This window comes from Salvelinus alpinus, chromosome 10 (assembly GCF_045679555.1).
Source record: "Salvelinus alpinus chromosome 10, SLU_Salpinus.1, whole genome shotgun sequence".
Classification (NCBI taxonomy): Eukaryota; Metazoa; Chordata; class Actinopteri; order Salmoniformes; family Salmonidae; genus Salvelinus; species Salvelinus alpinus.
Window position 1 is genome coordinate 69,121,676 of NC_092095.1, and position 16,742 is coordinate 69,138,417.

Here is a 16,742-nt window from a genome sequence, read left to right on the forward strand (position 1 = left end):
CGGACAGATACCGGACAAATACTGGACAGATACCGGACAAATACCGAACAGATACCGGACAAATACTGGACAGATACCGGACAAATACCGAACAGATACCGGACAAATACTGGACAGATACCGGACAAATACTGGACAGATACCGGACAAATACTGGACAGATACTGGACAAATACTGGACAGATATCGGACAAATACTGGACAGATACCGGACAAATACCGGACAAATACTGGACAGATACCGGAAAAACACAGTACAGATACCGGACAAATACTAGACAGTTACCGGACAAATACTGGACAGTTACCGGACAAATACTGGACAGATACCGGACAAATACTGGACAGATACCAGACAAATACTGGACAGTTACCGGACAAATACTGGACAGTTACCGGACAAATACTGGACAGTTACCGGACAAATACCGGACAGATACTGGACAGATACCGGACAAATACCGGACAGACACTGGACAGATACCGGACAAATACCGAACAGATACCGGACAGATACCGGACAAATACCGGACAGATACCGGACAAATACTGGACAGATACCGGACAAATACTGGACAGATACTGGACAAATACTGGACAGATATCGGACAAATACCGGACAGATACCGAACAAATACCGGACAAATACCGGACAGATACCGGACAAATACCGGACAAATACCGGACAGATACCGGACAAATACTGGACAGATTCTGGACAAATACTGGACAAATACTGGACAGATACCGGACAGATACTGGACAGTACAGCACACACACGCAGGCATGAGCACAGGCAGGCACACACACACACACACACACACACACACACACACACACACACACACACACACACACACACACACACACACACACACACACACACTTCACTCCCTCTCACCCCTCTAATCCTCCCCTTCGTGGAGCTCTCACCTCACAAAATCAATGTTCCTGGTATTACAAACACATAGTACAATCTGTAGACGAAACATAACGGAATATCAATGAGTCTTTGTTTCTCTCTTATCTGTTTTCATCTACTTTCACTGGACACATTTCACCCTATATCACACAAACCATTTCTCTCTCACACTCAGTCTCCCTTCTTTCTTTCTTTCTGTTTGACCCTCTCTCTCTCTCTCTCCCCTGGTCTGTAGGAGGTGTGGGCGTGTTGGTGTGAGCTGCTGTCCTACCTGGAGCAGGAGAACGGCTGGCTGGACCAGCTTGAGCAGAAGCTGGACGAGACAGACAGCATCCAGGGAGGAGCAGAGGAGCTCTGTGAGGCCCTTGATGTGAGCCACATCTAACCTTTCACCTTTGACCTTTCACCACTGACAGACCCTCTCCTAGGGGTTCACCCCACTCTGTCGTTATATCGTTCCTGGGGGGCTCCATTCATCAGCCTTCAGACTGCAGCTATTGACCAATAATGGTAGCAGCTACAGCCTCTGGTCAAGGTTCATGTCAAAACCCAAAAGAGGAACAACCGTTTTCCCTAAGATTTATCCAGAGTCAGTCATATCTCTCTGTATTAGTGATACCAGGTACAGCCCAGAGTCAGTCATATCTCTCTGTATTATTGATACCAGGTACGGCCCAGAGTCAGTCATATCTCTCTCTGTATTAGTGATACCAGGTACAGCCCAGAGTCAGTCATATCTCTCTCTGTATTAGTGATACCAGGTACAGCCCAGAGTCAGTCATATCTCTCTCTGTATTAGTGATACCAGGTACGGCCCAGAGTCAGTCATATCTCTCTCTGTATTAGTGATACCAGGTACAGCCCAGAGTCAGTCATATCTCTCTCTGTATTAGTGATACCAGGTACAGCCCAGAGTCAGTCATATCTCTCTCTGTATTAGTGATACCAGGTACAGCCCAGAGTCAGTCATATCTCTCTCTGTATTAGTGATACCAGGTACGGCCCAGAGTCAGTCATATCTATCTCTGTATTAGTGATACCAGGTACAGCCCAGAGTCAGTCATATCTCTCTCTGTATTAGTGATACCAGGTACGGCCCAGAGTCAGTCATATCTCTCTGTATTAGTGATACCAGGTACAGCCCAGAGTCAGTCATATCTCTCTCTGTATTAGTGATACCAGGTACAGCCCAGAGTCAGTCATATCTCTCTGTATTAGTGATACCAGGTACAGCCCAGAGTCAGTCATATCTCTCTCTGTATTAGTGATACCAGGTACGGCCCAGAGTCAGTCATATCTCTCTCTGTATTAGTGATACCAGGTACGGCCCAGAGTCAGTCATATCTCTCTCTGTATTAGTGATACCAGGTACAGCCCAGAGTCAGTCATATCTCTCTATGTATTAGTGATACCAGGTACAGCCCAGAGTCAGTCATATCTCTCTCTGTATTAGTGATACCAGGTACAGCCCAGAGTCAGTCATATCTCTCTCTGTATTAGTGATACCAGGTACAGCCCAGAGTCAGTCATATCTATCTCTGTATTAGTGATACCAGGTACGGCCCAGACAGAGGGAGGGTGAATATACTGGACACTGATTGGCCTAAAATAAAAACTAAAGGGTGTGTGTGCGTGTGCGTGTGCGTGTGTGTGTGTGCGTGCGTGCGCCTGTGTGTGTGTGTCCAGGCCCTGGACACATTGCTGCGTCACCCTGAAGATGGGAGGAACCAGATCAGAGAGCTGTCTCAGACCCTGATGGACGGAGGAGTTCTGGATCAGATGATCCAGCACAAACTAGATGCCTTCAACACACGCTGGGATGAACTCATGCAGAGGGTGAGGCCTTCTCTGTGTTAAACATACACACATACAGAGAGGCTGAGGCCTTCAACACACGCTGGGATGAACTCATGCAGAGGGTGAGGCCTTCTCTGTGTTAAACATAAACACATACAGATGTAGGATCTTAATTTGATCACTCTTCCGTTGCTGAGAATTTTCCTGCACAGTAGAAAATGCAAGCATGTAGTGTATTCACTGTAAGGTCTACACCTGTTGTATTCGGCGCGCGCGACAAAAAAACTTTGATTTGATTTATTCAAAGTTTAAAAAGGCTTCTGAAGTGTGTAATTTCCACTCTAAAATGTCAGACTTGATTTTCCCTAACAAAAAAGGTATTAACCCCTACAAAAAAATTAATTATAATCCACATAATAATTAACATTTCCTGTTGCTGCAGGATTATTTTCCTGCTGTAGCAACCTGACTCAAATTAAGACCCTACATCTGTAAAAAGAGGGTGAGGAAGGATAGAGATATAGGCCTGGCTGCCATCTGAGATAAAGACCTACTTCTCTGTCAGATTCTGACACACTGACAATTAGTCATAAGCACTCACTTACACATGCACAGGAGCGCGCGCGTACACACACACACACACACACACACACACACACACACACACACACACACACACACACACACACCATAATAAGGCTATGACAATCCCTGTATTCATTCTGTAGTCATGTGATCCTCTATGAAAGTACTGATTAATGCATAGCTCTTAAGCCTTTCTCCATTGTGTCAGTATCAGTGTGTCAGTATCAGTGTGTCAGTATCAGTGTGTCAGTATCAGTGTGTCAGTGTGTCAGTATCAGTGTGTCAGTATCAGTGTGTCAGTATCAGTGTGTCAGTGTGTCAGTATCAGTGTGTCAGTATCAGTGTGTCAGTATCAGTGTGTCAGTGTGTCAGTATCAGTATGTCAGTATCAGTGTGTCAGTATCAGTGTGTCCGTATGTCAGTATCAGTGTGTCAGTATCAGTATGTCAGTATCAGTGTGTCAGTATCAGTGTGTCAGTATCAGTGTGTCATTATCAGTGTGTCAGTATCAGTGTGTCAGTATCAGTGTGTCAGTATCAGTGTGTCAGTATCAGTGTGTCAGTATCAGTGTGTCAGTATGTCAGTATCAGTGTGTCAGTATCAGTATGTCAGAGTGTCAGTATCAGTATGTCAGTATCAGTGTGTCAGTATCAGTGTGTCAGTATCAGTGTGTCAGTATCAGTGTGTCAGTATCAGTGTGTCAGTGTGTCAGTATCAGTGTATCAGTATCAGTGTGTCAGTATCAGTGTGTCAGTATCAGTGTGTCAGCATCAGTGTGTCAGTATCAGTGTGTCAGTATCAGTGTGTCCGTATGTCAGTATCAGTGTGTCAGTATCAGTGTGTCAGTATCAGTGTGTCAGTATCAGTGTGTCAGTATCAGTGTGTCAGTATCAGTGTGTATCAGTGTGTCAAAAAAACTTTGATTTGATTTATTCAAAGTTTAAAAAGGCTCAGTGTGTCAGTGTGTCAGTGTGTCAGTATCAGTGTGTCAGTGTGTCAGTGTCAGTGTGTCAGTATCAGTATGTCAGTATCAGTGTGTCAGTATCAGTGTGTCAGTATCAGTGTATCAGTATCAGTGTGTCAGTATCAGTGTGTCAGTATCAGTGTGTCAGTATCAGTGTGTCAGTATCAGTGTGTCAGTATCAGTGTGTCAGTGTGTCAGTATCAGTGTGTCAGTATCAGTGTGTCAGTATCAGTGTGTCAGTATCAGTGTGTCAGTATCAGTGTGTCAGTATCAGTGTGTCAGTAGCAGTGTGTCAGTATCAGTGTCTGTTAGTCTGTCTGTATAGACTGATGCTTACTGGGGTCATGAAGTTCGGAGAATCCTCTTCCTGTATAGTTGTGATCTTTAAAGGAGAATCCTCTTCCTGTATATTTGTGATCTTTAAAGGAGAATCCTCTTCCTGTATAGTTGTGATCTTTAAAGGAGAATCCTCTTCCTGTATATTTGTGATCTTTAAAGGAGAATCCTCTTCCTGTATAGTTGTGATCTTTAAAGGAGAATCCTCTTCCTGTATATTTGTGATCTTTAAAGGAGAATCCTCTTCCTGTATAGTTGTGATCTTTAAAGGAGAATCCTCTTCCTGTATATTTGTGATCTTTAAAGGAGAATCCTCTTCCTGTATAGTTGTGATCTATAAAGGAGAATCCTCTTCCTGTATATTTGTGATCTACAAAGGAGAAGAGGTAGTGGAACTGTCACATGGCACTCAAGTATTTGTGAGTATGATGACGACAGAGAAGGAAAGAAAGACAGACACAGGGGCAGACAGACAGGCAGACCGACAGACAGGCCGGCAGACAGGCCGGCAGACAGACAGACAGACAGACAGACAGACAGACAGACAGACAGACAGACAGACAGACAGACAGACAGACAGACAGACAGACAGACAGGCAGGCAGGCAGGCAGACAGAACGACAGACAGGCCGACAGGCAGACAGACAGACAGACAGACAGACAGATAGACCGAAAGGCAGACAGACAGACAGACAGACAGGCAGACAGGCAGACAGACAGAACGACAGACAAGCCGACAGGCAGACAGACAGTCTAGAGTCAGATAAAGAGCAGTGTTGGGATCACCTCACCTCCTTAACTGGCGGAATTGTAAAGTGAATTGACCCCAGACCAGAGAGAGAGACAGAGAGAGGTAGTAAATATCGCTCTGGAAATGCATTTGTTTTACTGAAACTCTAAAACTGATTCATGTCTTGTTCTGCCCTGCACCTTACTGTGCTGCCTTAACTAGGCCCAATAACGACACTCTACTGTAATACCTTACTGTGCTGCCTTAACTAGGTCCAATAACGACACTCTACTGTAATACCTTACTGTGCTGCCTTAACTAGGCCCAATAACTACACTATACTGTAATACCTTACTGTACTGCCTTAACTAGGCCCAATAACGACACTATACTGTAATACCTTACTGTACTGCCTTAACTAGGCCCAATAACGACACTCTACTGTAATACCTTACTGTGCTGCCTTAACTAGGCCCAATAACTACACTATACTGTAATACCTTACTGTACTGCCTTAACTAGGCCCAATAACAACACTATACTGCAATACCTTACTGTGCTGCCTTAACTAGGCCCAATAACGACACTATACTGTAATACCTTACTGTGCTGCCTTAACTAGGCCCAATAACGACACTATACTGTAATACCTTACTGTGCTGCCTTAACTAGGCCCAATAACGACACTATACTGTAATACCTTACTGTACTGCCTTAACTAGGCCCAATAACTACACTATACTGTAATACCTTACTGTGCTGCCTTAACTAGGCCCAATAACGACACTATACTGTAATACCTTACTGTGCTGCCTTAACTAGGCCCAATAACTTCACTATACTGTAATACCTTACTGTGCTGCCTTAACTAGGCCCAATAACGACACTATACTGTAATACCTTACTGTGCTGCCTTAACTGGGCCCAATAACTACACTATACTGTAATACCTTACTGTGCTGCCTTAACTAGGCCCAATAACTACACTATACTGTAATACCTTACTGTGCTGCCTTAACTAGGCCCAATAACGACACTATACTGTAATACCTTACTGTGCTGCCTTAACTAGGCCCAATAACGACACTATACTGTAATACCTTACTGTGCTGCCTTAACTAGGCCCAATAACGACACTATACTGTAATACCTTACTGTGCTGCCTTAACTAGGCCCAATAACGACACTATACTGTAATACCTTACTGTGCTGCCTTAACTAGGCCCAATAACGACACTATACTGTTATACCTTACTGTGCTGCCTTAACTAGGCCCAATAACTACACTATACTGTAATACCTTACTGTGCTGCCTTAACTAGGCCCAATAACGACACTGTACTGTAATACCTTACTGTGCTGCTTTAACTAGGCCCAATAACGACACTGTACTGTAATACCTTACTGTGCTGCCTTGTAGTAGTAGTTTATTAGTGGTGGTAGGTAGTAGTTTATTAGTGGTGGTAGATAGTAGTTTATTAGTGGTGGTAGGTAGTAGTTTATTAGTGGTGGTAGGTAGTAGTTTATTAGTGGTGGTAGGTAGTAGTTTATTAGTGGTGGTAGATAGTAGTTTATTAGTGGTGGTAGGTAGTAGTTTATTAGTGGTGGTAGGTAGTAGTTTATTAGTGGTGGTAGATAGTAGTTTATTAGTGGTGGTAGGTAGTAGTTTATTAGTGGTGGTAGGTAGTAGTTTATTAGTGGTGGTAGATAGTAGTTTATTAGTGGTGGTAGGTAGTAGTTTATTAGTGGTGGTAGGTAGTAGTTTATTAGTGGTGGTAGATAGTAGTTTATTAGTGGTGGTAGGTAGTAGTTTATTAGTGGTGGTAGGTAGTAGTTTATTAGTGGTGGTGAATGGTAGTTTATTAGTGGTGGTAGGTAGTAGTTTATTAGTGGTGGTAGATAGTAGTTTATTAGTGGTGGTAGATAGTAGTTTATTAGTGGTGGTAGATAGTAGTTTATTAGTGGTGGTAGGTAGTAGTTTATTAGTGGTGGTAGATAGTAGTTTATTAGTGGTGGTAGATAGTAGTTTATTAGTGGTGGTAGGTAGTAGTTTATTAGTGGTGGTAGGTAGTAGTTTATTAGTGGTGGTAGATAGTAGTTTATTAGTGGTGGTAGATAGTAGTTTATTAGTGGTGGTAGGTAGTAGTTTATTAGTGATGGTAGATAGTAGTTTATTAGTGGTGGTAGATAGTAGTTTATTAGTGGTGGTAGATAGTAGTTTATTAGTGGTGGTAGGTAGTAGTTTATTAGTGGTGGTAGATAGTAGTTTATTAGTGGTGGTAGGTAGTAGTTTATTAGTGGTGGTAGGTAGTAGTTTATTAGTGGTGGTAGGTAGTAGTTTATTAGTGGTGGTAGATAGTAGTTTATTAGTGGTGGTAGGTAGTAGTTTATTAGTGGTGGTAGATAGTAGTTTATTAGTGATGGTAGATAGTAGTTTATTAGTGGTGGTAGATAGTAGTTTATTAGTGGTGGTAGATAGTAGTTTATTAGTGGTGGTAGGTAGTAGTTTATTAGTGGTGGTAGGTAGTAGTTTATTAGTGGTGGTAGATAGTAGTTTATTAGTGGTGGTAGATGGTAGTTTATTAGTGGTGGTAGGTAGTAGTTTATTAGTGGTGGTAGGTAGTAGTTTATTAGTGGTGGTAGGTAGTAGTTTATTAGTGGTGGTAGATAGTAGTTTATTAGTGGTGGTAGATAGTAGTTTATTAGTGGTGGTAGGTAGTAGTTTATTAGTGGTGGTAGGTAGTAGTTTATTAGTGGTGGTAAGTAGTAGTTTATTAGTGGTGGTAGGGAGGAGTTTATTGTGGATCAGTAGGACTATACATAGACTGTTAGCCCCTGGGATTAGAGAGACTCACCTGCACACACACACAGAGAGAGAGGGATAATGATGCCATCGTCAGTGTGAAGCACAAGCAGTGAAAGGTTTCCGTTAGTTAAACCCAACCGAGGAGCAACGTTAGTTAAACCCAACCGAGGAGCAACGTTAGTTAAACCCAACCGAGGAGCAACGTTAGTTAAACCCAACCGAGGAGCAACGTTAGTTAAACCCAACCGAGGAGCAACGTTAGTTAAACCCAACCGAGGAGCAACGTTAGTTAAACCCAACCGAGGAGCAACGTTAGTTAAACCCAACCGAGGAGCAACGTTAGTTAAACCCAACGTTAGGACAATAAGTGTGTTTACATCTCCTTCAGACCTGGTTTGATGAGTCCATCCTTCAAGAGGGTATGTGTGTGTGTGTGTGTGTGTGTGTGTGTGTGTGTGTGTGTGTGTGTGTGTGTGTGTGTGTGTGTGTGTGTGTGTGTGTGTGTGTGTGTGTGTGTGTGTGTGTGTGTGTGTTTGCCTGTTTTGCTCTTAAATTTAGCTTTCACTTATGTTTTTTTGCTAATTGTGTCTCTGTTTTTCTCTGTGTGTCTCTGTGTGTCTCTGTGTGTCTCTGTGTGTCTCTGTTTTTCTCTGTTTTTCTCTGTGTGTCTCTGTGTGTCTCTGTTTTTCTCTGTGTGTCTCTGTGTGTCTCTGTGTGTGTTTCTCAGGCGGTTCGTCGGCAGCAGCAGCTGGAGAGGAGTGTGCAGTCGGCCCAGGAGAGTGACAAGACGCTGCGTCTCATCAATGACTCTCTGGACGCCACCGACCGCCACCTGTCTGCCTACATCGCTGACCACATCGACGCAGCACAGATACCACAGGAGGCACAGGTTAGGGGGGGATTGGGAGGGTGTTTGTGGAGAGGGGGTGTTGTTGGAGGGGTGTGTGTGTGTGTGTGTGTGTGTGTGTGTGTGTGTGTGTGTGTGTGTGTGTGTGTGTGTGTGTGTGTGTGTGTGTGTGTGTGTGTGTGTGTGTGTGTGTGTGTGTGTGTGTGTGTGTGTGTGTGTTGGAGTGGTGTGTGTGTGTGTTGGAGTGGTGTTTGTGTGTGTTGGAGTGGTGTTTGTATGTGTGTGTGTGAGTGTTGTAGTGGTGTGTGTGTGTGTTGTAGTGGTGTGTGTGTTGTAGTGGTGTGTGTGTGTGTGTTGTAGTGGTGTGTGTGTGTGTTGTAGTGGTGTGTGTGTGTGTTGTAGTGGTGTGTGTGTGTTGTAGTGGTGTGTGTGTGTGTTGTAGTGGTGTGTGTGTGTGTTGTAGTGGGGTGTGTGTGTTGTAGTGGTGTGTGTGTGTTGTAGTGGTGTGTGTGTGTGTTGTAGTGGTGTGTGTGTGTGTTGTAGTGGTGTGTGTGTTGTAGTGGTGTGTGTGTGTGTGTTGTAGTGGTGTGTGTGTGTGTGTTGTAGTGGTGTGTGTGTGTGTTGTAGTGGTGTGTGTGTGTTGTAGTGGTGTGTGTGTGTGTTGTAGTGGTGTGTGTGTGTGTTGTAGTGGGGTGTGTGTGTTGTAGTGGTGTGTGTGTGTGTGTTGTAGTGGTGTGTGTGTGTGTTGTAGTGGTGTGTGTGTGTTGTAGTGGTGTGTGTGTGTGTTGTAGTGGTGTGTGTGTGTGTTGTAGTGGTGTGTGTGTGTGTTGTAGTGGTGTGTGTGTGTGTTGTAGTGGTGTGTGTGTTGTAGTGGTGTGTGTGTGTGTGTTGTAGTGGTGTGTGTGTGTGTTGTAGTGGTGTGTGTGTGTGTTGTAGTGGTGTGTGTGTGTTGTAGTGGTGTGTGTGTGTGTTGTAGTGGTGTGTGTGTGTTGTAGTGGTGTGTGTGTGTTGTAGTGGTGTGTGTGTGTTGTAGTGGTGTGTGTGTGTGTTTTAGTGGTGTGTGTGCCAGTAGAACTATTAGTATCTCAATGGACATTCTCCCTCCAGCCGTTGTCTTCTTTAGTCATCGAGCTCCTGTCTCTGTGTCCTGGTCTCCTATTGAAACCGGTTCACTGACCAGCTCCAAACCTAATCCAGATTGAGGAGATGTTTCTCTAACGCCTCCCGGGTCCTACAGAGCCCAGTAACACAGAGCCCAGTAACAGAGCCCAGTAACACAGAGCCCAGTAACACAGAGCCCTGTAACACAGAGCCCAGTAACACAGAGCCCTGTAACACAGAGCCCAGTAACACAGAGCCCAGTAACACAGAGCCCTGTAACACAGAGCCCTGTAACACAGAGCCCAGTAACACAGAGCCCAGTAACACAGAGCCCAGTAACACAGAGCCCTGTAACACAGAGCCCAGTAACACAGAGCCCAGTAACACAGAGCCCAGTAACACAGAGCCCAGTAACACAGAGCCCAGTAACACAGAGCCCTGTAACACAGAGCCCAGTAACACAGAGCCCAGTAACACAGAGCCCAGTAACACAGAGCCCTGTAACACAGAGCCCAGTAACACAGAGCCCTGTAACACAGAGCCCAGTAACACAGAGCCCAGTAACACAGAGCCCTGTAACACAGAGCCCAGCCGGTAGAGTTGGCATTGACAGATGATGGAACAACAGAACACTGGAAAGAGAGTAAGTGAGAGGGAGATTAACTACATACACACACACACACACACACACACACACACACACACACACACACACACACACACACACACACACACACACACACACACACACACACACACACACACACACACTAGAGTTGAGATACATAAAAATTATGGGATTTCAATGGTAGTGGAGACTGGGAGCAATTGTAACACCTTGAAGTCCTCTAAACAGAAACATGCCAGAGAGCTGAACCCAAACAGAAACATGCCAGAGAGCTGAACCCAAACAGAAACATGCCAGAGAGCTGAACCTCCAAACAGAAACATGCCAGAGAGCTGAACCCAAACAGAAACATGCCAGAGAGCTGAACCTCCAAACAGAAACATGCCAGAGAGCTGAACCCAAACAGAAACATGCCAGAGAGCTGAACCCAAACAGAAACATGCCAGCGAGCTGAACCTCCAATCAGAAACATGCCAGAGAGCTGAACTCAAACAGAAACATGCCAGAGAGCTGAACCCAAACAGAAACATGCCAGAGAGCTGAACCCAAACAGAAACATGCCAGAGAGCTGAACCTCCAAACAGAAACATGCCAGAGAGCTGAACCCAAACAGAAACATGCCAGAGAGCTGAACCTCCAAACAGAAACATGCCAGAGAGCTGAACCCAAACAGAAACATGCCAGAGAGCTGAACCCAAACAGAAACATGCCAGAGAGCTGAACCTCCAATCAGAAACATGCCAGAGAGCTGAACTCAAACAGAAACATGCCAGAGAGCTGAACCCAAACAGAAACATGCCAGAGAGCTGAACCTCCAAACAGAAACATGCCAGAGAGCTGAACCCAAACAGAAACATGCCAGAGAGCTGAACCCAAACAGAAACATGCCAGAGAGCTGAACCCAAACAGAAACATGCCAGAGAGCTGAACCTCCAAACAGAAACATGCCAGAGAGCTGAACCCAAACAAAAACATGCCAGAGAGCTGAACCTCCAAACAGAAACATGCCAGAGAGCTGAACCTCCAAACAGAAACATGCCAGAGAGCTGAACCCAATCAGAAACATGCCAGAGAGCTGAACCCAAACAGAAACATGCCAGAGAGCTGAACCTCCAAACAGAAACATGCCAGAGAGCTGAACCCAAACAGAAACATGCCAGAGAGCTGAACCTCCAAACAGAAACATGCCATAGAGCTGAACCCAAACAGAAACATGCCAGAGAGCTGAACCCAAACAGAAACATGCCAGAGAGCTGAACCTCCAATCAGAAACATGCCAGAGAGCTGAACTCAAACAGAAACATGCCAGAGAGCTGAACCCAATCAGAAACATGCCAGAGAGCTGAACCCAAACAGAAACATGCCAGAGAGCTGAACCCAAACAGAAACATGCCAGAGAGCTGAACCCAATCAGAAACATGCCAGAGAGCTGAACCCAAACAGAAACATGCCAGAGAGCTGAACCCAAACAGAAACATGCCAGAGAGCTGAACCCAAACAGAAACATGCCAGAGAGCTGAACCCAAACAGAAACATGCCAGAGAGCTGAACCTCCAAACAGGCTGAGCAGAACACAGGGGACAGGGCAGAACACAGGGGACAGAGTAAAACACGGGGGACAGAGCAGAACACGGGGGACAGAGCAGAACACAGGGGACAGAGCAGAACACGGGGGACAGAGCAAAACACAGGGGACAGAGCAGAACACAGGGGACAGAGGAAAACACAGGGGACAGAGCGGAACACGGGGGACAGAGCAGAACACAGGGGACGGAGTAGAACACGGGGGACAGAGCGGAACACGGGGGACAGAGCAGAACACAGGGGACAGAGCAGAACACGGGGGACAGAGCAGAACACGGGGGACAGAGCATAACACGGGGGACAGAGCAGAACACGGGGACAGAGCATAGAATAGATGAGACTGGTGGAGTTTCTCTGTGTTATTTTCTCTCTTTAATTCTCCTCAATCCTTGAGGCTGTCCTCCCCCATGTGGTAGAGGGATGGAGGTGCATGGGAATGAGTGTTTATTTGAGTATGTGTGTGTGTGTGTGTGTGTGTGTGTGTGTGTGTGTGTGTGTGTGTGTGTGTGTGTTCTGATTGGCTGTGTTGTGTTTGAACAGAAGATCCAGACAGAGCTGAATGGTCACGAGGCGACTCTGGAAGACATGAAGAAGAAGAATACAGAGAGAGACCAGTCAGAGAGAGTAGCAGCCCAGATCCACCTGATACAGGTAACACACACACACACACACACACACACACACACACACACACACACACACACACACACACACACACACACACACACACACACACACACACACACACACACCTCAGCATCTTCACACAGTCCACAAATAAATCCATAGTGTCACGTTTTTAGACTTGTCGATATCACACAAAGCATGTCAAGGCAAATCAATATGACATCCTCATCAAGGGCGGTGTCTCTCTCTCTCTCTCTGTCTCTCTCTCATTCTCTCTCTCTCTCATTCTCTCTCTCTCTCTCTCTCTCTCTCTCTCTCTCTCTCTCTCTCTCTCTCTCTCTCTCTCTCTCTCTCTCTCTCTTTCTCTCACTCTCTCTCTCTTTCTCTCACTCTCTCTCTCTTTCTCTCTATTTCTCTCTCTCTATATATACATATTTCTTTTTTAAATCTTTCTTATGCCCCTGTAGAAGAAACTCCAGGAGGTGTGTGTGAAGTTCAGGCTCTTCCAGAAACCTGTGAACTTCGACCAGCGCCTCTCAGAGTGTGAGAGGGTTCTCTGGGATGTGAAGGCACAGCTGGGGGTGTTGGACATACGCAGCGTGGAACAGGACGTGGTGCAGTCACAGTTGGAACAATGCATGGTGGGTAATCAATCAGTAATCAATCACACACTGCAGTGAAAAACACCTGCCGAGTAGTGATGTCACCTGCCGAGTAGTGATGTCACCTGCCGAGTAGTGACGTCACCTGCTGAGTAGTGATGTCACCTGCTGAGTAGGGATGTCACCTGCTGAGTAGTGATGTCACCTGCTGAGTAGGGATGTTACCTGCTAGTTCCTGCTGGTTCCTGCTGGTTCCTGCTGGTTCCTGCTGGTTCCTGATGGTTTCTGCTAGTTCCTACTAGTCCTGCTAGTTCCTGCTAGTTCCTGCTGGTTCCTGCTGGTTCCTGCTATTTCCTGCTAGTCTTGCTAGTTCCTGCTAGTTCCTGCTGGTTCCTGCTGGTCCCTGGTAGTTCCTGCTGGTTCCTGCTAGTCCTGTTGGTTCCTGCTGGTTCCTGCTAGTCCTGCTGGTTCCTGATGGTTTCTGCTAGTTCCTGCTGGTACCTGCTAGTTCCTGCTGTTCCTGCTGGTTCCTGCTAGTTCATGCTAGTTCATGCTGGTACCTGCTAGTTCCTGCTAGTTCCTGCTGGTTCCTGCTAGTTCCTGCTGGTTCCTGCTAGTTCCTGCTGGTTCCTGCTAGTTCCTGCTATTCCTGCTAGTCCTGCTAGGGCCGGGCTCGTTTCAGATTTCTAGCCTCACAGATTGCATTCTAGTTGTTGTCTTCTATGGGTTGTTTTTGGGATTATCTGTCTGAAAAAGGGTTCCAAAAGGGTTCTTCCCCAAACATTTCATTACAGTTGAAATCATGTTGTTTTCAAATTAGTTGTTTCTTTACAGTGGAGTCTCCTTTTTTGATCAAGAACTGTGCATGACTGATTTAATATTGTGTTATTAACAGTGTGCTTCTCTCTCTCTCCTCCCTCTCTCTCTCTCTCTCTCTCTCTCTCTCTCTCTCTCTCTCTCTCTCTCTCTCTCTCTCTCTCTCTCTCTCTCTCTCTCTCTCTCTCTCTCTCTCTCTCTCTCTCTCTCTCTCTCTCTCTCCTCCTTCCCTCCCTCCCACTCTCTCTCTCTCTCTCTATCTCTCTCTCTCTCTCTCCCTCTCTCTCTCCTCCTTCCCTCCCTCTCTCCTCCTTCTCTCTCTCTCTCCTCCTTCTCTCTGTCTCTCCTCCTTCTCTCTGTCTCTCTCTCCTCCTTCCCTCTCTCTCCCTGTCCCCCTTCCTCCCATCCCTCCTCCCTCTCCTCCCCTCCTATACAGAAGTTGTATAAGAGTTTGAGTGAGGTGAAGTTGGAGGTAGAGACAGTGATAAAGACAGGAAGACAGATCGTTCAGAGACAGCAGACAGAGAAGCCTAAAGAGCTGGACGACAGACTCACTGCCCTCAAGCTGCTCTATAATCAACTGGGCGCGCAGGTCAGTGGCATCAGCCAATAGCACGCCTCAACCTAAATCCACTGCATCTCGTACAGAGCCAATGATTGGTTTAACTGGCCACAAAGGATTCTGGGAGATGGAGTTTGGTGTGTATTGGTTTTGTTTGGGGTGGTGCTTTTTTAAGTCGGGGAATAAATCAAGTTTATTTCAATGTAAAAGAATTGAATTGAATTCAGAGTGATTGATTAGATGAAGATGATTAAATTAGAAGTGAATGACAGGTATCTGTGAGATGTGTGTTTGTGTCTGTCAGGTGACGGAGGGAAAACAGGAACTAGAGAAGAGTCTGAAGTTGTCCAGGAAACTGCGTAAGGAGTTGAACAGCCTGACAGAGTGGCTAGCTGCTACGGACGCTGAGCTGACTAGGCGGTCTGCTGTGGAGGGGATGCCCAGTGATCTAGAGGCTGAGCTGGACTGGGCCAAGGTAGGAGGACAAACACACACACACACACACACACACACACACACACACACACACACACACACACACACACACACACACACACACACACACACACACACACACACACACGTAGGGACAGACCCACACACACACACGTAGGGACAGACCCACGCACACACACACACGTAGGGACAGACCCACACACACACACACGTAGGGACAGACCCACACACACACACGTAGGGACAGACCCACGCACACACACGTAGGGACAGACCCACACACACACACACACACACACACGTAGGGACAGACCCACACACACACACGTAGGGACAGACCCACGCACACACACGTAGGGACAGACCCACACACACACACGTAGGGACAGACCCACGCACACACACACACGTAGGGACAGACCCACACACACACACTAGGGACAGACCCACACACACACACACACACACACGTAGGGACAGACCCACGCACACACACACACGTAGGGACAGACCCACGCACACACACACGTAGGGACAGACCCACACACACGTAGGGACAGACCCACACACACAGACACGTGTAGTGATTTCCACCTGTGTTTGGTGGTTTCCCAGCTCCAGTAAGGTGGTGTGTAAGTGGTGTAATGGCAGTGGTTATCTCAGTGGGGAAGGAGGTCAGAGGGCTGTCAGACCTGCTCTGAATGTATACTCTCTCTGCTGCTGCTGATGGCACCCTAGTCCCTATATAGTGCACTACTTTAGACCAGGACCATAGGGCTCTGTTCCCTATATAGTGCACTACTTTAGACCAGGACCATAGGGCTCTGTTCCCTATATAGTGCACTACTTTAGACCAGGACCATAGGGCTCTGTTCCCTATATAGTGCACTACTTTAGACCAGGACCATAGGGCTCTGTTCCCTATATAGTGCACTACTTTAGACCAGGGTCCCCATGTTAAGGGAATAGGTTGCCATTTGTGACGCAGTCTGTTTTCCTAGATGGCCTGGTTGGTTGCCTAGCAACACGCTCGCTGTCAGTAAACAAACGGCTGATTGTCTGGTGAATTTACAGGCTTCTATTTCCATCAGCCCGTCAACACTCTGATGTGTTTCTCCTTCAGTCCATCTGAGAAGATGGGAGGCTGATGCTCTATAATCTATCTGGGTCGTGTTCCTCGTCTTCCATCAGGCTCTGATTGGATTCCACTCTTCAACATAAAATGATTTGACTCAATTTGTTTCTTTCACCCCTCCATGTGATTAACCTCCAAGACAATGTCACAATTCCCTACAGTGTTATGTCACAACCGTCCCTCTGTCTTCCAGGTTACTGTCTTATATAGGGTCCCTCTGTCCTCCAGGTTAGTGTCTTATATA

At 46.1% G+C, this 16,742-nt stretch overlaps 1 protein-coding gene across 1 annotated transcript in view; it reads left to right on the forward strand.

Annotated features, from left to right (window-relative positions):
- The window catches only part of dmd (dystrophin), a 290,129-nt gene that overhangs the window by 145,766 nt on the left and 127,621 nt on the right, over positions 1–16,742 (forward strand). The window contains exons 27-33 of the mRNA XM_071330767.1: positions 1,158–1,292; positions 2,609–2,758; positions 8,868–9,029; positions 12,841–12,951; positions 13,395–13,568; positions 14,782–14,937; positions 15,212–15,382. Coding sequence (XP_071186868.1) covers positions 1,158–1,292; positions 2,609–2,758; positions 8,868–9,029; positions 12,841–12,951; positions 13,395–13,568; positions 14,782–14,937; positions 15,212–15,382 — 1,059 coding nt within the window. The remainder of the gene's footprint in view (positions 1–1,157; positions 1,293–2,608; positions 2,759–8,867; positions 9,030–12,840; positions 12,952–13,394; positions 13,569–14,781; positions 14,938–15,211; positions 15,383–16,742) is intronic.